Source organism: Myotis lucifugus, unplaced genomic scaffold (genome assembly GCF_000147115.1).
Source record: "Myotis lucifugus unplaced genomic scaffold, Myoluc2.0 scaffold_193, whole genome shotgun sequence".
NCBI lineage: Eukaryota > Metazoa > Chordata > Mammalia > Chiroptera > Vespertilionidae > Myotis > Myotis lucifugus.
The window spans coordinates 280566-304880 of NW_005871241.1; the positions used below are offsets into that span (position 1 = coordinate 280566).

General features: G+C 34.7%; 1 protein-coding gene across 2 annotated transcripts in view; it reads right to left on the reverse strand.

The window, feature by feature from the left end:
* The window catches only part of NCAM2 (neural cell adhesion molecule 2), a 394113-nt gene that overhangs the window by 155257 nt on the left and 214541 nt on the right, over positions 1-24315 (reverse strand). The window contains exons 2-3 of one of the 2 annotated variants that reach the window (XM_006097004.3): positions 3856-3930; positions 395-601 (exon numbers count right to left, since the gene is read on the reverse strand). The exons of the other annotated variant lie outside the window; for it this stretch is intronic. Coding sequence (XP_006097066.1) covers positions 395-601; positions 3856-3930 — 282 coding nt within the window. The remainder of the gene's footprint in view (positions 1-394; positions 602-3855; positions 3931-24315) is intronic. 2 annotated transcript variants of the gene reach the window in all.

Below are 24315 nucleotides of genomic sequence, written 5' to 3' on the forward strand. Positions count from 1 at the left end.
GTCACTGCTTTCACATCGGCAATTTCACAGGTTCTAATTATAACCTTTTATTTTAGAGTGAAAAAGTACTCCATGTATTTCATACCACTAAATGAACTACTGTTTTTCATTTACCCAGCAGATTCTTAATGCCCTGAGAAAATGTAAAAATTTTCATTTATATTATTTAACTGACATAATTGTCTCCATCTATATGTTGATTAACTAATTCCTTTTATTTATTCTATTTTAGAGATGCAGTATTGTAAAATAGAATAAGCTGCCATCTGTAAAGGTCTAAAGAACACTGCCTACTCCAATAGTTCTTAATTCCTATTAGTTTTTATTAAACACACGTTATTTTGTGTTTAATTTTTAACCACAACTTTAATCAACTAATAAATACATGACTTACGGTAAATTTCCAAAACAACTGTAGCTTCTTGTGTCTGGCCTTTGGCATCTGTTGCTTGACAACGATATATCCCTGCATCTTCTATATTTGCATTGTAGATGGTTAATCGTGACCTGACACCCTCCTTTTGTACCATCACCCTCTGTGTTGAAATTATCTTCTCTCCTTGAGGATTATACCAGTCTATACTCTCAGGCTCACCAATTGCTGCAAAGAATCATGGAAAAGAAATGTTTGAGAATATGATTCAAGTGTTTGTTTTTGCATTGGCATTTACTTATTACGTAACAGTTTTTAACAATTTTGAAAAAAAGTTAAATAGGGAAAGACTGGAAATCTGAAAATCTTACCAAATTGAGAGTAAACACAAATGTTAGAACACATGTTCTCTTATTTATCCAATGTTGAAGATTCAATCCCATTTGAGTAAGCAAAACCCAAAAGTTCCATAGGAAACATCAGGTATAACATGTAAGCTATGATAATTGAATACTTACCATAGTAATCTATGGATTTTCACTAAGGTACATTATAAAACTGCCTTGGCCATACAGTCAGAAATATATTATTGACAGATATATCTGAACAGAATCATGAGTACTAACATGATTTCACCTCTTTGGTTCTCTTTGCTAGGGTCAAGAGTTAGAATTTTTTTGCCTGATAAAGCAGAGCTCATAAAAATGTAAACCTCATAAAAAATAAACTTTTGTTTTAATACTGAATTTTGAATAAATATCCCAAGTCTTTCTATTTGTACAGATATGACCAATGAGTATTTTTAATATGAGGCCCTAATCTCTTTTCTCAAAATCAGTACTTTCATAATTTTAAGCTAAAACTGTTAACTATTTAGTCACATGATAATTAGAATGCATTGAAATGCCACTTATCCTGCGAGGCAATTACAACCAAAGCATTACAGGGTAAACATATATTTAAGTTTTCCAATTCAGAATCTAGGTTATTATCCTCTTTGTAAAAGCTGAAGATTCCTGTGTTTGCTTTTAGTCACAAAAATGATGTATTTCACCTAATTGCTTGAGAGATAATTTGTGGGAGCAGCATACACTACTAACTCAAAAGTATCCCGGAAAATGCATAAAGTTAGCTAACATCTGCAGGACCTCTTTGAAGAAAATTGTTCCTTCTTATTTTTCTCCCAACAAATCGCTTTAGAAACAAATTAGTATCCTTTCTACATCAAATTAGACATGCTAGAGCAAAAGCATGAAAGTTTACATTTTAAATGGATCTCAGTTATGTTATTTTCTGTTTTTCTGAACACATCAAAATACCATAGCAGTTATAGGATAACTCATTTAGGGCAGCTTTTTTTTTTTTCAAGTTCCCACTCCATAGAGATGTCACCAAAGAATAGTGTAAATGAGCATAAGTTTGAACAATACAAAAATCTCATTTTATACAGCAAAATGTAGATAATATTATGTGAAATATTTTGTATATTTTTATTATTAATAATATGGTATACAACTTTATTATTATGGAGAATTTACTCTGGATTTTCATAGATTGGTCATCATATTATTTTTTTCTGGCATCTCTAATAATTCATAAATTTCAATAAAACTTTTCATGTTACTTTCCTGATAAGAGTGACCCACTGGAGAAATTAAAAAATACAATTACACTTTTTATTTTCTTGAAAACACAGTATAAAAATCATTTTGCTACATATGACATACTCTTAGTTCTCTGAGGATCTGACTCCATTCTAACTTGCATAAACTTCAGGTATATTTATTTATTGTGTTTCAGGTGTCTGTGTTTTAGGGTACAATAAAACTATAGAGTCATGACACCAAAGTCACCAATGTGTAGGAAAAAATACATGCAAGCTTTCTAATTTGCACGGGTTCCCCACATCTTTATTTTTAGACTCTTGTTTCACAAGTATGTATATTTAACAAAAATAAGGACACTTCCATGATAACAGTATAATTCTTGGTTATACATCTTTATATAAAAAAAAGTTTAGTTATTTTACCTTATTATTTAGAGCAAAACTCAGTACCATTGAATTATGTTAATTCATACTTTTAAATTTTATCTTAATTTGACTTTATGTGGCAGATACAGAGGCAATTACATTACATAATTTACTAGTATATTATTATAATATGCAAATTGAATAAAAATACTATTTACTTTAATTTCTAAAAATTAATTTTAAGTTATTTAATTTTTCTGTGATTATTGGATATAACTGTGTATTTGTGTATATAAAATACGGATGACATTTAGAAACAATGACCTATATGCTTATACCAATGATCTGCTGACATAATAAATGATGTTAAATCGTTTCACCCTTGCTTTTCATTTGTCAATATACAAAAATATGTATCAACACACCTATCAATTCTAAACTTTATGAAGGCAAATGTATAAAAACTCATGGCCTCTATTAGTTTTTCATAGATATGATTAATATAATATAATTTAAAATATATAGTATATGTAGTTATAGTATATTATATAGCTTATATACTATGGATATGATTGATACATATGTTATTGTAACTGTATATATTTTTAATAATGTTTATAATAAGCGATGTCATTCTCAAAATAACTTTATAATGCATTTTATATCAGGAAATCCTATTTAAATCCAGTTGTGAATTGCTTAAGTAGAAACAGAAATAGAAAAAATATGAAAATACTCTAGAAAGCCATTTAGGCACTAAGTGAATATTTTTTAAAACTAAAAACAAAGTTTTCTTTTTTTAAAAAAAAAAACTAAGGATAAGGGTTTTATGAATAAAATTAATATGATGACACTAATATAAGTAGAATGTATCAATTCATGATTTCCACAGTGTGCTGAATTAAAATTTGATATTTAAATATTTAAATCTCTTCTGGAAAATTCTGCATGTGTGCAATTAAACTGAATGAGGTCCATATAATTTCCCAGAAGCATTATGACATCTGATACTTTTGATTAGTCACAAAAATCTTGCAATTTTTTCCTGATTAAATAACTATTTTTTAAAATCACTTTTCATAAGGATAAATTTGATTTGCTTTGTCCTAAAACTTTCAGCAGGTGTAACTTATTTGCAGTGTACCTTATTTAATTTATTCATTGTATATTTATAAATATTTGTATATTTATAAAGTTATAATATTTACATTCACCCTAAGATAATATTTTAATTTATTTAAATCAATATGTATGCATTATATTTGATTATAAATTATTTTCCAAATAAATGATCTAGTTTGACATCCAAAATTAATAAAGTTAACAGAAATAAAATTCATTCTGTTTAAAATGAAAAATATAATAATTGATACTTTTCCAATTATTATAAAACCAATGATAAGACTTTATTTTTAGAGAATTGTTTTGCCACAACTTAAATTTTGCCAATATATTATGTTAAATAATTAAAGCATAAAACAAATTATCTGAAAATATTTGTAATACATACCTGTACATGTGAAGAATTTTGATTCACCCACACTAAGCTCTACTTTGCTAAGTGAAATTGTCACTTGAAGAAGAGCTGAAAAAAATATTTGAGTGACAATTAATTATGGTTTTAAACATGAATTCTAAGATTTTACTACATGATCTATAACCACATTATTTAAACAGAAATTATTTACCTCAATTTTTATTGCCCATAAAGAGAAATGAAAGTTTTGTAAAATATGATCTAACAACAAAATGTTACATTTTATTATGCACTTCTACAACCAGACCAAATAAAGAACTCATTCAAGCTAATATTTTGAAATTTGTTTGTCAATTAATGAGAAAATTCACACTCAGACAGCTGTTCCATATTTACATGCTAGGTTTATATGCGCTACCTGATTAGACAACAGCTAGAGATATATTTTGCCCCAAATTTGAAACCTTGTTACAAAAAGTATACCCTACACTGTTATTACAACATTAAAAATATAAATTAACAAAATTTTGAGTACCTACTAAAATATTTCAATGCAAGAAGACATACATGGGGAAGAGAGGAAGCATTGCATAGTGAAAGGTGAGTGAACATTTATTTTGACAAGATAAATAAGGACAATGGCAATAAATAGATGAGATGTTCAATAAATTTTTTCCAAATTTTTCCATAAAATAGATGAAGAATCTAGAAATTGTTTTACTCCAAATTGAAAGATGTATATCTATCTATATATATAAAAGCCTAATATGCAAAATGTCCCCTCGGGAGTTTGACCGACCAGGAGTTCAAATGCTCCCTATGACATGCACTGACCACCAGTGGGCGGAGAAGAACGAAGGGAGGCCCTGGCTGGCAGCCTACAGCCACTAGGGACCCTACTCATACATGAATTTCATGCACTGGGTCTCTAGTTTCTAACAAAATGATGGACAAGTGAGTGTGACTACTTGCTAAAACCCTGTTTGACTATCTCTTGTTTTCAGAAATGCATGGTAAAGTAATGGAGCTGTTGATAAAAAACAACAACAAAAACAAACAAACAAAGAAAAAAAAACAGCAAAAAAAACAAAGAAAAATTCTGAAAAATAGAAGTTAAGAATTTATAGATCAAAGCAATCAAAGATGCATATATTGCACAGATATTCGATCAAAGCTTATCTAGAAAAGGGGGTGCTACAGAACCCCAGGTAACACTGGACTAGAATAAAGTTAATCCATATTATAAGAAGGATAAGAATAAATCAGCCCACTGGCAAAAGGTTGATGACAAGGGAAGTTGTCTTTAGCAAATTCCAGAAGTTAAGAAATTTGAGATTTCCCTTATGAGAACCTAAAGAGATGGACTGTGTTTTTGGAACCCACCATTCTGGCCTGTGTAGAGGAAAAATGTTTCTCCTTAAATAGATTAGCCACTTTTTCAACATATCCCATGTTTGGGATTTAGCTATAAACAGGTGATCTTTGGGAAATCCCAATGTAAGAAATTAAACTAAAAAGCAGCGTCACGTGTAAGGTTCATAGGTAAGTGACAGAAGCAAACATCATTCTCCCTCAGAAGATCTACATCATCAGCCCAGACTGCCCAAGATTTTTAGAAATAAAGCTCTTTTTAACTTAAACACACGTTCTGACATTATCAAGTAGACAGTACACGAAGGTACTATGAAGTGAGTCAGCTGAAACAACCAAAAGGAGAAGTAAGGAACATGAAACTTCAAAAAATGACATTAGATTAATTAGGTAACATAACTATATTTAAACAATGGTAATTCCAGTGAGAATTCACAGAAGAGGACTTTTCCTTTGTAGAAGTCACTCATTCTCTAGGTACCCTTAATTTATGGGTAATGGAGTCAACAGAGGCAAATTACCGAAGTTAAGAAATTTGAGAATTCCCTTTTAAGAAGCTTGAACCTAAAGATGGCGTGGTGTTTTTGGAATACACAATTCTGGGCACATGGTCAGGGGTTTTATAATTTGGGGAAGTTATGGACATACCTACCAATAGAAGGGAAGGAAGAAGAAAAAAAGGTAACATAGTTGAAAGAAGAAGAAAATTGTGATTATTTTCCTTTCTCATTTTTCCCTCCCTTTACTTTCTTCTTTAAGGCATCATTAATAGCAACAATTACCTTTTCTCCTTGGATCTTCAGTTTGAACTTTCCCAAAAAGCTAATACTCCAATCTTCAACCCTCAACTAGTATTTAATTAGATAGAATATTTTAATTTCAAACTTTCTGTGTGCAAACTGAACCCATTACCCTTCCATAAAAAACAAACAAACAAACTGTTCACATTCCATTTTTAGTCACCATTAATGAATTTTCAAACCTTAAAGATATAACCTCTGAAATAACACGGGTATGCATTTTTGTTTATTTCTAACACTCTTCCCCTAATACATGTACTCTTTAATTAATGTGAGATATATATAATCTGTGATAGTAACATATCCAGTTGTAGATTTTTTTTCTCTTCCTCTCTCTTCTCATGGAAGTAGTATTTCTCAGGCTACTGCATGAATACCTTTCTTAAACTGTTTAATTTCACTTGCTCACAAAAGTATTCAAAGAGGATTTCTTTGGGCCAATTAAATAATTATTGTACACATTTTAATGAAAAAAAACCTCACCTTTCCAAGTTTATTTACAATTGTCCCTTCCCAGTGTGTCTGCAGTATATACAAAGATGAATTATCCCCACCCCTTCTCCATTGACTCCCACTTTCCCATCACTGTGCATTTGCTCCAACTATTTCCTCTGCCTTCATCACCCTTTCTCACATCACCATGTGGCTGGCTATTTTCTAGATTCAAAACAAAACTAAAATATCAATAACTTTGCAAAACATTCTTTAAGAGCTCCATCAATGGCATCAACAAATAAATATATTTGCTCAAGAGGCATTTTCAGCCCTAGCTGGTTTGGCTCAGTGGATAAGAGCTTCAGCCTGCAGACTGAAGGGTCCTGAGTTCAATTCCCAGTCAGGGCACATGCCTGGTTGTGCGCTTAATCCCTGGTGGGGGGCTTGCAGGAGGCGGCTGATCAACAATTCTCTCTTATCACTGATGTGTATATATATCCCTTCCTCTCTAAAATCAATAAAATTTTTTTTTAAATTAAGAGTCATTTTCACTAAACAAATGAAACATGTTGTTGATAATTATACTCAGTTCTCTACCTTATTTAAATGTAAACTCCCAGAGGTAAAGGCTCATCAACCTCCCTTCTGTTTCTCCTAAACTGATAACATATGAATACATGAGAATAATGGGCTGACACCCAGAGCTTATTGTGCACAAGGTACAGAACATTGATGGTATTACCAATATAAAATTTCATATTTACTCACTGCCTTAAATTGAATGTAAGGGTATCAGAGAGTTTGAGAAATATCTACCAATTATTGTGTATATAATTCCCATATTTGACTTTGGAGTATATTTGTATTGCTTTTCTAAGGAAGAGTTTACAGGAAAGACGTAACTTAAAAGATATAGGCACTGATTTGCCAATGGGTGTAATAAATAACATATTAATTGTAACAAAATAAAATTGAGCTTAAAGTTAATTAGGTCTTTTATATTAAAATATTTGGTTATTTTATCATTCAGTACAATCTATCAATTCACACATAAATCAGGACCATATTTTTCATGGAAATTTTGATCACATTGCTCTATTTTAGGTATTGAAATTATTTAAAGAAAACACATACTTCTCTAGTTTAATACATTTGCCAAAGGCTAGAATTGCTCTACTTGATCTCCCCAGACACATTACATGTGAATATTAGGAAAAACCTGGATAATTAAATTTAAGGCCACACCTCAAACATTGCTTTAGTTACTTAAAATCCAGAATTTCTTGTGATCATTTTTGACCCATGGCTGCCTCCAACAGATTCATCTTGGACTCAATTGTCAAAAGAAAAGAAAATACTTCCCTAAGGCCAAAAGCTGTGTTCAGACAAAACAGGACAGCAATAATTTATTTGATATCTGTTCAGTTAATCTTCCTGTCATTTCTGATGTTTCAATATAGACACAAAGAAATGAAAGTGGATATTGATATTGGGACTTTATTTCATTTAGAAAAAAAATGATATTAAACATTTTTTTCCAAAATTCTATTTAGGATTGGGGTTTGAAGTTATAATATCTGTGGCATTCACTAATGCTGAAAAATCTGCTTTTGAAGTTTTACTCTCCTGTGTCTTTGGAATAGATATAATGACTTTGAAGAAAACTATGAAGGGTATAATGTTATATGGATTAATTTCATATAAAGGGTATTATTGATTAAATGATGGCATGCCTTATAAATTAATCAATACATTATGTTTTTGTATTCAAGTTAGGGTTAGATAGTCAGAATGCAGAATCTTCACAAGAGATTATTATTCAAGGTAAGAAAATGTTTTAAATATACACACTAAAAAATGGAGCCATGATAAATATATGTCCTCTGTGAACTATTTTCAAAGAAATGCATGCAATATCAATCTTAAAAGTAGAATTCAGTAAATTTTTATCAGAATTTTTTGATTGTATGCAATTTGCACATCACTCTTTAAATGTTATGGTATACAATAATGATAAGCCATAGTTCCTGACATTAAGGAATTTATAGTTTATGTGAAAAGATAATAACAATAGCAAAAATATATATATGATAAAATGAGATGATATGTACCAATTATGGCAATCATGAGGTTTATGATCAAGAAGGCTATATAGAGGGCAATAAAACTTTTTTTATAAAAAAGGTGGGATAGTGTAATAAAAAAAACAGAAAAAGGGGGATCATCCCAGGTCAAGTGGAACAAAGAAATGATCAATAAAGTCAGGGAATAACACGCAGATCAATATAGACGAGGTGGACCTCATGTATAATATCTTATGTAATATAGTATCATCGGATAGTTTTAAATAGATGTTGGAGGATCTCAAAAGCCATGGTAAAAAGCCGGGACTTAAACTTTGGTCTATTAATTACTTAAAAATAGAAATAAAGATGACAAAATTAACATTTAGTAAAGATAAGTCAGAATATAGTATGGCTGACAAATTGAAGGTGCCAAACACTAGGATACACAATGATGAGCACCTAGAATGGCTGATGGCAGAGCACATGGAAAGGTAGGAATCCTATATAATAAAGAGGTAATATGCAAATTGACCATCACACCCTCGCACAAGATGGCCAACCTATGTGGTCAAAGATGGCCACCCCCATGTGGTCACAAGATGGCCAGCACACGATGGCCGGCAGGGGAGGGAAGTTGGGGGCAATCGGGCCAGCAGGGGTACTGTTAGGCGTCGATCAGGCTGACAGGGGAGTGGTTAGGGGAAATCAGGCAGGCAGGAAGGTGAGCGGTTGGGAGCCAGCAGTCCTGGATTGTGAGAGGGATGTCCGACTGCCGGTTTAGGCCCGATTCTGGCAGGCAGACATCCCCTGAGGGGTCCCAGATTAAAGAGGGTGCAAGCTGGGCTGAGGGACACTCCCCCGCCCCAGTGCATGAATTTCTTGCACCGGGCCTCTAGTATATGTAATAGAAACAAAGTAGGAGTCAGCTTTGTGATCAATTAGAACTTTAGTGAAAAAGTAAAAAGGAAAAAAAGTTAAGATTTTCTACTTCAGTGAAACAAGGGTCACAAACATAAAAAGGAATTTCAGGAGAAGAGCTCATTAGATGGGAAAAGATGAAGCTATAATGTATTTCATAAGTGAAAATTATTTCCAAAATAGAACACAGGCAACATTTTAACAAAGATAACGGCTATCATAACAAAGCTTAAATTACTATTTATAATTTAAGTAAGCGGGCAGACCAAATAGCAGATATGCAAAAGGGACATTCTTAATTTACAAGAATGTAAATGTAATGAAGCCACTGGCATTTTTAAGTTCCATCTGGAGACCAGGAGCCCTTTGCAGCTTGATACAACATTTAACAGTGGCATTTAAAAGGGCCAGTTTATCACTCGCAGCGATTTAAAAACTGACAACTTAATCAGTCTACCACGCATCTGACACAAAGCAGAATTGTATCCGCTTAAAATTCCAACAGCCATGCAGAGACAACTTTAGGTATTGATTCATCTTGGTACAGTGACTTGTAAGATTTTTAAAGTAAGTATTTTTCCCCCCTTTGGCCTCCACATCAATGGACTTAGAGGACTACTGTACTTACCTAGTAATTATAGAAACTCTTAAGGAGTCTTACTGATAGAAGGTCCTTATAAATTATTGATTATTGATTACACCAAATGAATGAGAAAACACTTTCTTTTTAATTGAAAATATATTTTAAAATTGTAACTTCATTGAAGGAATTATGTAAATAATTATGATATTATTCATTTTATTATTATTAAACTTTTATGTCAATGTATCACAGCAGCCTATGTTAGCTCATAGGTTTTGGAAGTCACTACGATATTCAAGAAAATTCAGAACTTTGGAGCATTTAGGGTTGAGATACTCTATCATTTAAAATCAGAAAATCTGGTGGCTGTGACCATTTTATCAAAATTACTTCTTAACAACTTGTTTCACCTAAGCTTGCCAAGAAGACCAAGTTGAACTTTTTAGTGTAATGCCCCTCAACCTCTGTTTTTTATATTTGCACTAAGCTTTTCAATCTTCTCATTTCAAGTTAAGAAAATAAAAGCCTCATTTGCTTTTCAGATGCTTCTCTTTCTATTGGCCCCTTCTTGACAAGCTATAGACACTGGCTTATCACATTCATTCTAAAAACGAAATGATAATACATGAAACAAAAAATAAAACAAAATAACAAAAAAAAGATGAAAAATCATTCTTTCCCTTTTCATCTCTCAAATTACCATGGTAGTTCCTTACTTGTCTTAAATTATTTTCTAAAAGAAAGGAAGAGGAAAGAAAGAACTCTCCAGTTCCCTAGCTATTATTTATTCTATTACAATTTACTTCTGTCCTCTTCATTCAACTTATATGTTGCTTTCCCAAAGGTCGACCACAACCTTCTAATTTTCAAACCCAGTAATAATTTTCAGCTTTCTTTCTTTATAAATGTAATCAAGGATGAGGCACTGCTGACTACTTTGTTTTTTAACTGCCCCATTCCTTGACCTCTACATAAGCATTCTCTGCTCCCTTTTTCTGATTACTCTCATTTTAGTATTTTTGGTTTCATCTCTTCTTCGACATATGCCTTAAATATCTGTGTTTCTTAGTAAGCTCTTTCTTTTCTTATCTTGGAATTCTATATACCTTCTTCTGCTGTACAAACATATATGGTATTTATTATTTGCTGGGCACTGTTTTAAGCAGTGTGCCTAAAATAACTCTTTTAATGCTTACACAAGCCTATTAAGTAGACTCTACTATTATTCCTATTTTACAGATGAGGAAGTTGAGGAAAATGATAGTGTCACCTCATGGTAAAGGCCACTCATCCAACATGTGGTGAAGCCAGATTGGAACCCAGCCATCTGTGCTCAGCATCTATGACCTAATGCCTTTTATGTATATACAAAAAATGTACAGTATGATCTGACCCATTGCAAACACTCAAAACTCAGCTCCCATCTGACTACCATCCCCTCTTCTATATATTAATTATAGATCAAATGTGTGTAGATGTGTGTGTATCGTCTTCGCTCTCATCATTTTTGAGGACTAGGAAACATATTTGCTAATATCTATTATATCTCACCAAAAACTTTCATATTTCTTAAAGTCAACATAGCAAAGCTCAAGAACATGCTCTATCTTACCCCATTCTTTATTCTCTGTCTAAAGTTATACTATTATTAATTATTAAATCTCGTCATAAAAAATAGAAATATCTATGTTTATCTAACCTCTCCTCTCTCAAATATAAAACTCAAGATCCAATGCATTTTCCCTTTAATGTCTCTCAAACCTGCTTCTGTTGTATATGCTCACTGGCTCTGTTTCATTCTCACCACTGCTAGCCTGGTGTAGTGAGTGGTCTGCAAACCTGTACAAGGTTAGTTCTTGGGTTTAGGGCTCATCAGAAACATCTGAGGAAGTGTGTGTGTGTGTGTGTGTGTGTGTGTGTGTGTGTGTGTGTGTGTACTTCTGTTGTATGTGTATATTTTGTTTTGGTCCCATCCGTGGAAATTTTGATTTAATGTATCTGATGTAAGGCCTAGCATTTTCTATTTCATGTAGCTTCCAGGTGCTAAGTAACCATTGCTGCTTACAAAGTAGTCCTCAGTTCAATACCATTGACCTGAATTAGGAGCTTCTTGTTAATATAGAATCTCAGGTCCCATTTCATACTGATTGAATCACAATCTATAATTTAACAAGATCCCCAGCTTACCCATGTGCATTTTAGATGTGATCAGCATGGGGTGGACTGTGACAATCCAAAGTAATTACTATTCTGTAATATGAATGCACTTACCATTGTGTATAGATAAAATCCAAACTCCTTCACACTTAGCATGGAAAGTCCTTCACAATCTGGCTATGACCTGCCTTTACTCAACTTTTTTCCCTGGCACTTTCCAGGTATGTAAGCAAAACCAAGTCAAAATAACACACACAATAGTTAATCACAAAACTGAAAATAGGCCCCACTTTCATAGTTTTCTATTTATTTTTGCATTGTTTTCCTTATTCAATGTTGCTTTTCTCCTTTTCTCATTTAAGGACATGCCTATAACATTCTGTCAAGCACTTACTTGAGTCCTGCAGGCAGTAAATCGTATCTTTCAATATCTTCTAAAATCTTGTAGTTCATTCTCATAAACACTCAATAAATTGTATTAAAGTGTGTTAAGAATTTCATCATTTTAATAAGCAAAAAATTAATTTGCACATTTTCTTAAAAAACATCATATTCTCTTATTCAAGTTCATTTAGTACTATTTTATTTAAAATTAATCTAAAACCAAGGAAGGTTGTTTTGAATTTCTGTACTACTTGTCAGTAGCAATTCACATATGCTCAATTTTGTTCACATGCTTGTTTCTCCACTAAACTATGTACTGTTTGAAACAATAAGCATACCTTCTTTATCTTACTCTGTCCATCTAGCACAGGGTCTGGAGAAGAGTCCCTGCTGAAATATCAGTGCATAAACAGAGCGATACTATTGTAAATTAAAATAAAACTGAATGAAAAATTTCTTATTTATATCATTTCATGATTATTCTGGTGGTTGAATCCAAGAAAAAGCATTTTAAATCTATTTTTATTCTCTGTAGGCTATTCTATTTTTAGAGAACATACATCTTGCTAAACATACAAAAATTTGCATGTAGAATTAGTGACGAATTAAGTGACTTTGAGTAAAACACAACTGTTACCATATGATTGTTCAGTAATTGTGTGTGTGCTCCAATTCAAACATGCATTTCACATGGGAACATAATATGTACAAAAATGAATCCAAATGAGCAGTACTCAAAAAATAAGTCATGTTCAAACTAGGCAATGTGAATGAAAACAAGAGCAAATCAAGTTTAAAAAGAAAGAAAAAACTAAATGTGATTGAGAGAGCCCCCGTTAGAAAATGTCAAGGAACGATGAGTGTGGGAAGACCACAATGGTGAGGCAACGTATTTATAATTGTCACACTCTCACCTGTTATTGAACAACAGCACTAAGCAAAATTAATCACACATGCATAGAGAATCTCCCCTATGTCAAACATTTAAAAACCTACCAAGAAAATAAAGTGAATCATACATCACACTGAAGAGGAAATATTTGTGACATGAAGTTTATACTGATTGAAACATATTTTTGTTTTGAAAAAAAGACAGGTGACATTTTTTCTAAAATATATTATTTGAAGTGAATAACATGCAGTAAGCTTAAGAAGGGGATATAAAAGTTGCAACCCCAAACTGCTGGAAGCTGGAAGCTGGTCCATCCTTGCTACTTGACACAGTCGCTGCAGGGAAGAAACATCTGCACAGCATATGTTTCAAGGGACCTGGCGTATATGGCATACTGTTCTTAATAGGTTTGCTCCCCTTCTTAGCGCTATGTGTTTTAACCAAGGTCACCTCTCTGAGAAAGGTTGTTTCCCCAGGTGGGGATTTTCCCCTGGAGTTAGGGAGTTAGGACTAAGGAAGGGAATAAATCAGTAAAACCCCTGAACTAAGTGCCAGGCAGGTAGTTAATCACTTTAACTATGAACAATCACGCTTAAACTACATAATCTTTGCTTAGGATAATCTCTTTCAGTTACTTCCTTGTAGTAGAGTAGTGACCTTGGAATGGAGATAACAAACGCCCTAACCTTTGGAATAGAATGGATAGGATTAAAATCAAATGATATAAATACAGATGTAACAGGAGAATAAAGAGAGAACCTGGCGAGACAACCTGGCTAGAACCTGGCTGGAGAACCTGGCTAGAATCTGGCTGGAGAACCTGGCTATGCTGATCAACTGAACGCTGTCTCTGTGTCATTCCTTCTTCGCTGACTCTGTCCACACCTTTGGGAACCCCTGGACCTGCTGGGGCTGGACCCCAACACCAAACATAATTTAAATACATTTTATTGCATACTTACTCATCAAAATAGCTTATTAATCAAAGTAAATTAATTACATATTAGACTTTAACATTTATAATACGGGAAACAAGGGGACCATCTTTCTTATACATTAGTTTGAAAGCCAGTCATTTTTTATATATCATTAATGTAAATAAAAGTTAAACCTTGGCCTATTTGGCTCAGTGGATAGAGCATCGGCCTGGGGACTGAAGGATCCCAGGTTGGATTCCGGTCAAGGGCACATACTTCCTACCTCGGTGGCAGGGCACCTGTGAGAGGCAACCAATCGATGTGTCTCTCTCACATTGATGTTTCTCTCTCTCTAAGAATCAGTGGAAAAATATACTTGAGTGAGGATTAACAGCAACAACAACAAAAGTTGAAAATATCCCTCTAGGCCAGTTGGACTGGGGAATGTCGTCTGAATAATGAGTGAAGCTATCCGTGCTTATGCTGTAATTAGGCCTCGAGTCTATTACCAGACCAGGAACAGCTCACTCATCACTTACGTTAAGTATGACATTTAATTAAAACTACAATCTCATGAAGGAACAGCTAAGTCCAAGTTCTACATCCAGTTCAAGTTTATTTCAACAGACACCACTTAGACATGTAAGTTATTAGCTGCCTTGATGAAACCAGCATAGAACATCCTGTAAAACTTGAATCACTGTAAATAATATGCAGCAATAAATTAATTTGGGGAAAGTGTCTGCAATGGGCCTGATTCCTAAGTCTCTTGGTGCCTCAGGGTTTTGTCTACCCCAAGTGTGTGGACTTTGTCTCCTCATTAAGGTTTGCCTAAATCTTATTTTTGTCTGACAAATCAGAAATCAAACATTTGTCACACACCAACTCAGCTGGACTGTCTCACCTTTCTTCCTTTGCTGACTGGTATCATAGTATTAGCTATTCAGCTTTTATGATGCTTACAAATATACCTTGATATACATTCTTAGGAAATGCAAAACCTCTCAGCATATTTCAAATGCTACTATAAAATAATGCAAAAAGTACAAGAAACATATTTCCCTCAGTTTTAAGAACAAACATGTTTTAACTAGAAGCACTAAAATGAGGGACCAATGAAAGATGTCATGCTTAATGTGAGAGTATATTAATTATATCTTCTCAGGGAAAATCATAAATGTATTATAACATAAGTACTTTATGCTAGAGTCCAAAATATTTTTAGACGTGTACTCCTCTTAAATAAGCAATTTTGAAAGAACATTACAAGGTATGTGTCATAATGTTTTTAAGGTTTTCAGGACAATATGGTAACAATTATTACTAGAATAAAATTAACATTTATAATTTAAAGATATATGCAATTGTTTGCTCATGAGTTTATTGGCTCACTCAACCACGTATGAATGGAATCACTAAGAAGATTTGCTTGAGCACATATGCAAAGTTTGCTGTTATGAACAGAAAAATATTTCATCAAGCTAAAAAATTTCCACTTCCATGAAAGAAACAGTTTATATGTTTAAGAAGTCAACAAAAGTTCTGTTTCTTAGACCTCTAAATCAATTTTAGGATACCTATATTATAACCAGGGACATTTATGTTTAAAACTAAGATTAACTATTTAAAAAGGCATATTTTACAAATGGTTTATTTCAATGCATTCATATTAGTAGAAATATGGAGAAAAATCCAAAGAAATTAAAACTAGCAAATTACTTTGGATAGCTAAATATAGAGAAAACTAGAGGCCGGATGCACGAAATTTGTGCAAAGGGCTCAGCCCTCACAGCCCTGGCTTCGTCTGGAAGGTCATCCACATGGTTGTCCAGTTGGTCGTTCTGCTGTTCGATCTAATTAGCATATTAGCTCTTTATTATATAGGATGTTTTTTCCAGTGCAAGAATTTAAGGCATTTCAAAATCTTAGATTTTCTTAGCCTGAAAGTGTCTATAGGATCTCTAGTCAACCAATCTCAAGGTACAGGTGAGGAAAGAGGTCCAGAAGGCTTGTCAGTTTCTGAAGTTCCCAGGATAATGCAGAGGTGGACCTGTGCTTAGACTACTGATCCCCAGCCAGCACTAACTTTGGATCTCCAAAACACTTGGTGCTATTTTGTTGAAAATTTTGAGTGAAGGAGCAGATCGGCTACCTCTTCAGATATGGGAAGAGTTAAGTTGGGGGAAATCAGTTCCAGAGAGTAAATAACCTACCCTCTTCCCACAGAACTGAGTGAATCAACAGAGAGATGAAAATTACGGAGTTGTTTGGACTCCTTTTTCTATGGCCCAGCTAAAAGCTTGGGCTACTATAACAGATGGGCATTCCATGGGTTGAAATAAAAACTGAAATCAAAGAAATTGGGCCTCATAATGTTGAGTGTGTGTGTGTGTGTGTGTGTATGTGTGTGAACAGCATGAAGCGACTCCATAGATGGTGATTGTGCATCAACCAGAGGCAGCAAAGAAATAAATCAATGTAACAAGTTATAACCAAAGAGAACAAGTATTGGTATTATAATGTTGTGTTTTTTTAACTTCTGTGTGGTTCCGGGAGGTGCAATGTCCCCAAATTCACAAATGTCCAATGTAACAGAAAATAGTTTTGGTCATTAGGTTTGTTGTGAAATGGATTCCCTGGTGGGAGGTAAGTGATTGGTCTTTAGTCACAAACTAGCCAGGAGGACAGAAAATGTAAGGTGACTCTCAGAAGTCATCACCAACAGCAACTGAGTTGGACCTGAAGCAGCATGAGAGAGTCCCTTGTCCTTGATGAAGTCTTGGGTACAAAGAACATATTCACCAGCAATTTCTCTGAAGACATCAGTTCAAGGGAGCAAGAACTAAACAAAATCCTAAAACTTCAGCTAAACCAAGTACCAGAGGATGAGCATGCATCTAAGGGTTCCCCTAATACCTACACACACACATAAGCAGCTATACAGATACCATCTTGGGAAGGTGGTATTGCAGAAAGACTACTACTGGTACATATCAAATACATAACATTCTACAACTCATAATGTTCAACTTTATCTGCCCAAGTTGCTTTTCAATATAAACTTATGTGAATCTATCCTGCATTTGTGCTTTAAACTTTATCAACTATCCCCTTTATAAACCAGTCCAAGGGATCAGGGAGCCGGGTGGAACTCCTCAAATATAGCCAAACCAAGAACAAAGGGATGAGTTTTATCCCAATAACTGGAAGTTTACATAAGTGGTGGATTTTCCCGCTGGAACAAACATATGTGAGTATAGTTGGCTCATAAAAATCAGCAGTTGCATGTTCTTTCTCTTACATCTCTGGTTTCAGGACTTTTTATTTTTTGTGCCATTTGATGTGGTAAAAATTTAGAAGACATTGTTTGGTTTTGGGGGGCTCTGACAGTCTCAGATGGCAAGCAACTTGTTCTAATTATAGCCACAACGATTCCATGGTCCATTTTATTTGGCTTCAAAGCTTCCTGAAGCTTCCATTTCCCATCTAGAATGGGAGATAAAATCATGTCAATAGTTTACTTCACTTTCCACTTAACTGATGGAAGAGAGTGTTTGGCTGTCAACTCTGTAATTACTCCAGTGATCAGCATCTGTGCCTAACCTCCAGAGAAATTTGGTTGTATTCCAACTCAATCCATCACTTAATTTTACAAGTCAAAGAGTTCACAGTTTAATGGCAATCCCAGACAAGTGGTTTCTTTTTTATTTCATGCCTTGCTTATCTGAAAGCCTAGAAGAGTACAGTTCTGCTCCTACACACAGAAAGACTATAATAATGGCTCATACGACTGAACATTTTAATTCACTGCAGGGTTCTACTCTACTTTAGCAGCTTGATTAAAAAGATGAATGGTTGCAGGTCCAATTCAAAGAAGTCAAAGGAGGGAACACACAATGACTTCATCAAAGATGCCCCTGTGCTCTTAATAAAGAACAGAGGACTCCCTTCCTTTTCCAGTATGCTGAGTACACACCACTCAAGGTCACCATCCCTTCTGTGATGTTTCATAAAGCTGCACTTCCAGGGCATGCGGAATCTCCACTAGATGGTGATCGAAGATGTTTCCAACACAAAGAAATGACCTCTTCTGCAAGTTCATAACAGGTTAATACTTGAATCTCTTGAATGAAGAACTATGATAAACTTGAATTATATTGCAAATTGTTCTTTAGATTGGACTTGTGTGAGTTTCTGGTCTTTGAATTTGGATCCATGTACTCCTTAAGAAATACATGTAATTATATAGATGGAACTTTACATCACAAACAAGTAGGGGCGGGGCCGGGGGGCACTCTACCCCATTATCCAAGTGAGGGAAACTCTACAACAATCAAAGGTTTCCAAGAGTTCACTGTATTTTTAAGATATAAACAGTCCATAACCCAACTTCTCAGGTAAAATAATTGACTTACATATGCAAGAAAAGAAACTAGCCTGGTCCCCATTAACAGCTATGATATTCTAGTAATTGAAACTCTTATGTCCGTCCCTATTCTGGTATACCCTGTAACGACTGGATATGTGTGTTTCCCCAACATTCAGATGTTGATATCCTGACTCCCCTCCCCAATGTGATTGTAGTAGGAAGTGGGGCCTTTGAGTGATAATTAAATCATGAAAGTGGAGCCCTCAAGATGGAATGAATAGCCTATAATAGGGAACCCTAAGAGTTTTCCAGCTCTTTCCACCATATAAAACATACAACTGAAGGTAGGCATTCTGCCACATGGAAAAGGGTGTTTACTCACCAGACCCAACCATGCAGGTACCCTGATCTCAGACTTTCAGCCTCTAAAACTGGGGAAAATAAACATCTGTTGTTTAATCCACTCAGACTATTTGTTATAGCATTCCATATGAACTAAGCATGCTCTAACCCATTCTACCCTACCTTATTAGAAATTTGGCTCCAAGCATGGATGTAGGAGGGTCTTTGTACCTGTGTTAAGGAGGTGGTACCTTGCTGCTTCTTTAACTGTAGTGTCAGTCACAATCAGAGGGCAAGCTTCTCAATGAAGCTATATTCTGGTGTTGGGGTCCAGCCCCATGGGGTCCAGGGGTTCCCAAAGGTGTGGACAGAGTCGGCGAAGAATGTTTTACACGGAGACAGCGTTCAGAACTCTCTAGCTCTCTTTAGTCTCCGTGGATCTTCCCTGTGCCTGGCTGAGGCCACAGAGAGAGATCCCAAGGCAAGCTGAGCCTTTATTTTATAGTGAGAGGTAAACAAGGTAGTGGTTTCTATAGTTACACAGTTCTTGTGAGTTTCACTTGTTTTGACCATAGTTACACTTCCTGCACTTCCCTCAGCCCATTAGCTTCCCAGATAAGATCTAGAGAGCCTCATAAGGTCAAGCCTAATTATGCTAAGAGGACTGTGCCCTCTAAGCTGGGAATTGTTTTTGACTTTGCCCACAGGTCAGTCTGAGGCTTACCCCTATATCAGCTCCCCACATTCTGGGGGAAAGGCAGTTACTAAAAGAGTCAGAAATCCTACCACTCTTAGGCTTGTTAGGTTACCTCTGTGATGAAAACAGACATAAACCCCTGGCCTTGTGAAGTTTACTTCTAGCAGGTAGGAGACAGATACACATGAAAAAATAAATATATTATATAATAAAAAGTGTCTAGTTCTATGAAAAAAGAGAGATGAAAACATAGAGCATTCTTCAAAATACTTTAATGGAATGTTTTTAGTGAAATCCCCAAAGGCATTCTCACACATAAAACACTGTCAGTTGAAGGATGCTGTATAATGCTAGTAGTAGATCACTCCCTCCCTCCTGGCTGTAGTGTCAGAGATGCAGAAGTAAGCAGCGATAGCTTAGAGGGTGTATAGCATGATGAGGCAGTGCTGGACCAAAAGCCAGCCTTAGATCTTGGAAGAGAAAGTCTTTAAAGAAGTGTAGGCCAAGCAGCCCTCTGTAGCCTCTTCAGTAAATAGGGCACACCTCAGAGGGAAGGGTAGAAGCTACTGCTAAGCAATAGGATGTTGCAATAAACTTGGAATACATCTGATACCAGTGCTTAGGCTAACACTAGTCCCCAAAAGGTATAAAGAGATAGCATGATCCCAACTTCTAGTGACTATAGAATACCAACACTTTAGCTGACCTAGCCATGTTATCAATATCATTGTGATAGTTTGGAGTTTATTCTATCCAAGATTTCACTAGGAACCAAATTCATTTTGATGTAAAAAAAATCTTGAAAACTCTGACTATAATATGTGCCAACTATATAAAAGGGATAGACTGAGAGTACACACATCAGAAATAGCATATGTCTCTTTTTACAACATATATTTATATAAGCCAACCTTGACACAAATGAGGACCTGCCACCCTGAGTCTTGTATAATCACCAAAGTGGTCCTCTCATTGTAACACCCCTCCCTCCCACACTTCATGGATACATATCCTTCTAAGTATCCTGCTTTATTACAGCTCTTTACTCCAAATCTATACTAGACAACTGAAGAGGTAAAGCAAATTGCCTAGTAGAATAGGGTCAACCAGCATTTGCATGGGAAGAAGGTTATGGTCTAGATGTCTAGTTATGGTCACAACCTCTTTCCAAAAAGTACCCGGAAAGGGGGTGATCTGAGCAAGAGGTTATGCCAATTGATCAACATGCCGTTTTCTGATCATTGACGAACATGACCTAGATGGCAAATTAAAATTCAAGTCACCATAACAGCTTTGACTACAGGCAGTTGGCCCCAGTTTCTGAGGAAAGGTTGTAAGTGATTAGGAGCTCAAGTTCAGAAAGCAGACTTGAGTGAGATATCCTGGCTTTGCCACTGAATACCTAGCTGGGCAATGTCAGTTAGCTTCATCAATCTCTTACAGTTTCAGATTCTTCATCTAGAGAGTGGCAGATGAATAGCACTTATGTCACGGAGTCTCTCGAGAATTAAAATGAATAATAATGTACCAAGCTTAATGCAGTATGTTTGACACATAATTAAGAAAAAAATAAATCAATAGGATAAACAATAAATAAAGTGAGCGTTTGAACTGACTTGGTTTTCAGACGCCTGAAGTTGAACCCTGGTTTTAGTTCTTGCTTCTGATCAATGCTTTTGGATTGACTAGTCATTATACTCTCCATATTGATCCTTGGACATGGGCATCCTTCAAAGATCTTGGATTACTAGTAACCCTGTCTCAGAAATCCAGCCCATTGCCTCTGGGCCTAGAACTCCAGTGTCTAAGCTGGTTCCCTTATATCTATAAATTCAAAGTATAGGCATTTTGATTTTTCTAGTACAGAAACACAAAGTTTTCTAAAGATTGCTTGATCTTAGGGAGTGAACAGTATTTATTGAAGACTTAGCATGTGAAGGAAGAGTCATTCTAGGTACTGTCAGATTACAAAAATGAACCAGCTTCAGTTCAAATTAACAAATAGCATCACTTCATTCACCTCATCATTAATAAGTGAAAGACATATAAGAAAAAGAAATATTCACACTTGTTTAGGAACTTTTATAAAACCATGCCAGGAACAGATTCTTTAGTACACAGTGTTTCTGAAAATTATCTTTGGTAGCAAAAATATTTTTTTAAATGACTAGATGACTAATCTAATTAGTAGGGAACATGAGACATACCCATCCATACTGATATTCAAGAAAGAACGTTTGAGAAAAGGGCATAAGCAAAGTGCAATAGAAGTAAAAAGAGGGCATTATTAATATTAACAGAGTGTTGTGGAAGGACTCTAGAAGAAGCAAGGAGTCAAATGATCTAGTTGTTCAGCAATCCAAATTGAAAAGAAAGAAAAACTATCCCTTAAAACATGGAAAGAATACAGTCAAGAACACAAGGAAGGGGGAATGTCATTTTCCCAGTGGTTTTTGGTACTGGGAGATTTGACAATTGGGACCAGATTGTGACAATGTGTCTCATGCCATGAGAACAGGTTAAGCATCACTATACATGAAAAGCTTACACAGAAGTCTTGGACTTGCCTGACTGGTCAGACAATGAGGTCCCTGAAGAAATAGGAAAGGAAGAAAGTGAGAAGAGGAGGAGCCTAGAGAGAAGAAAGGAAGAGAAAAGTTTTGAAAGTCTGACAGAAGATGAATTCATTTTCATTTTAATTGATTTTGGCAACTAGTGTATCCAATTTCTGACATGTTTAAGAATACAATAAGAGTGTATGGATATGGGAATATTTTTATTTGTTTAACTGCTTGATATAAAATAGAATAATTGCTGCAACCATCAAGCAATTCTTTTTATGTCACTCTTCTTTGGTTTTATTTCTATTTCATTTTTGAAAGATGTTCCTGTGTAAATCTCTTGTGTTCTGGTATCTTCCATAATCCTTATTTTTTATTTACAGAAGATATTTGGGTAGTTTACAAAACAAAGGTAGTAAGATTCAGTGGTAAACAAAGTTATCTGTTAAGAATAATTCTAACTAATGCATGTTAGAGAGAGAGGTGAGATAGAGCACTTACCTTTTTTTAAAAAAATGACATAATCAAAAAGAAAAATAATCATACTGCATTTAATTCCTTCCTCATGAGAGAAAATAGATGAGTCAGGTGTTAAAAACAGTCAAGCACTTAGTTCAATCTAATGGGGCACTAGTGGAGGGCATAGTATCTCATAAACAATGAGCAATTATAATCATATGAAATAAGGAGAGCTGTGGGAGAAAAATCTGTGATCAAAATTGTTTTATGAATAGAATATAATCAGGCCAGAAAAAGAATTTATTAAATAGTTCCTTATACATCTTCTGAGATAATCCTTCCAATTACACTAGATGACATTTATTATGCTTAATTACATATTTGCAAACTAAGTGAGAGTTGAAGTTTTCTATCAGGTTACAGACTGGTATTCTGTGGTTATAACATGACCAATACGAATGCTTTATTGATCTACAATTCTGTTTTCAAAATGAATTTGAATGTCTACTGAGTTATTCACACTCAGGTTTGTGGAGATATCAACCTTTCCTCTATTCACTAATTCAGTTGCCTGCCAGGGTCTATATTAATGTTAGCTTTGTTGACCCAGGTGCTGCATGTCTTGGCAATACATTTGCTTATTTCTTTCTTTCTTAGGAAAAAACATTTAGAAAGAAAACTGTAATTTTACATACTTTTAAAATCACTCTTTTGACTAAATAAAAGTTTTGAAACACGTGGAACATGTGATCGTATTATATGAGAAATTAACTGATTTTTTTTCTATTTGCTAATGAGCAACGGAAGTAAACCTCCTCAGTAATCAGCTCCCTTGGCAGCGTGCACTGAGCAGGACCAAAATGCTCGAATCAAATTTGATTTAAATATAATTTTTCCTAGCTCCCATTTACAATTTTGGCAACTCCAAGTCTATGGAATTTCTTCCTTATAAGCTCTGTCTTGCCCAATTAGCTTTCAGTGGTGCTTGAAATTCCCACTTGAATTGCCTTATGTTGACCTGTCCATTTTAATCAAGTTAAATACTACCTGGGAGGAAGATGCATTAGCTATCACTTAGGTGCAAATTAGTCTATCTGAACCTATTACTGCACATTATCAACCAGCACAAAGGAGCGCCACAGGGCACCGGTTCTGAAAAGCATTCAAATGCCAGACCACAAACAGGCATGGCGACCTTGGTGGAAAGCCACGCAATATTCATCCATGACTCTTCTAACCATAAAATATATTCAGTTGTGTTGAATACAATGTCATTTTATCCTGTAAATGAGGTGGGGGGAAAATCACAGATTTAAATAATTTAATAGAAGAAAAATTTAATCATGAACATTCCATCCAATTTAAATTTTAACAAAGTGTATAATATTGTATCTGCAGAAACATTCTGGTTTGATACAGAGACACTAAATTTCCCTCCTAAAGAATAGGGAGGGAGTAAATCTGTAAATGAGTGTTAATGGAGTGCAAAAAAAGAAGGTACTCAATTTTTTTAAAGTTAAGACATTGTCAAGCAGGTCATGA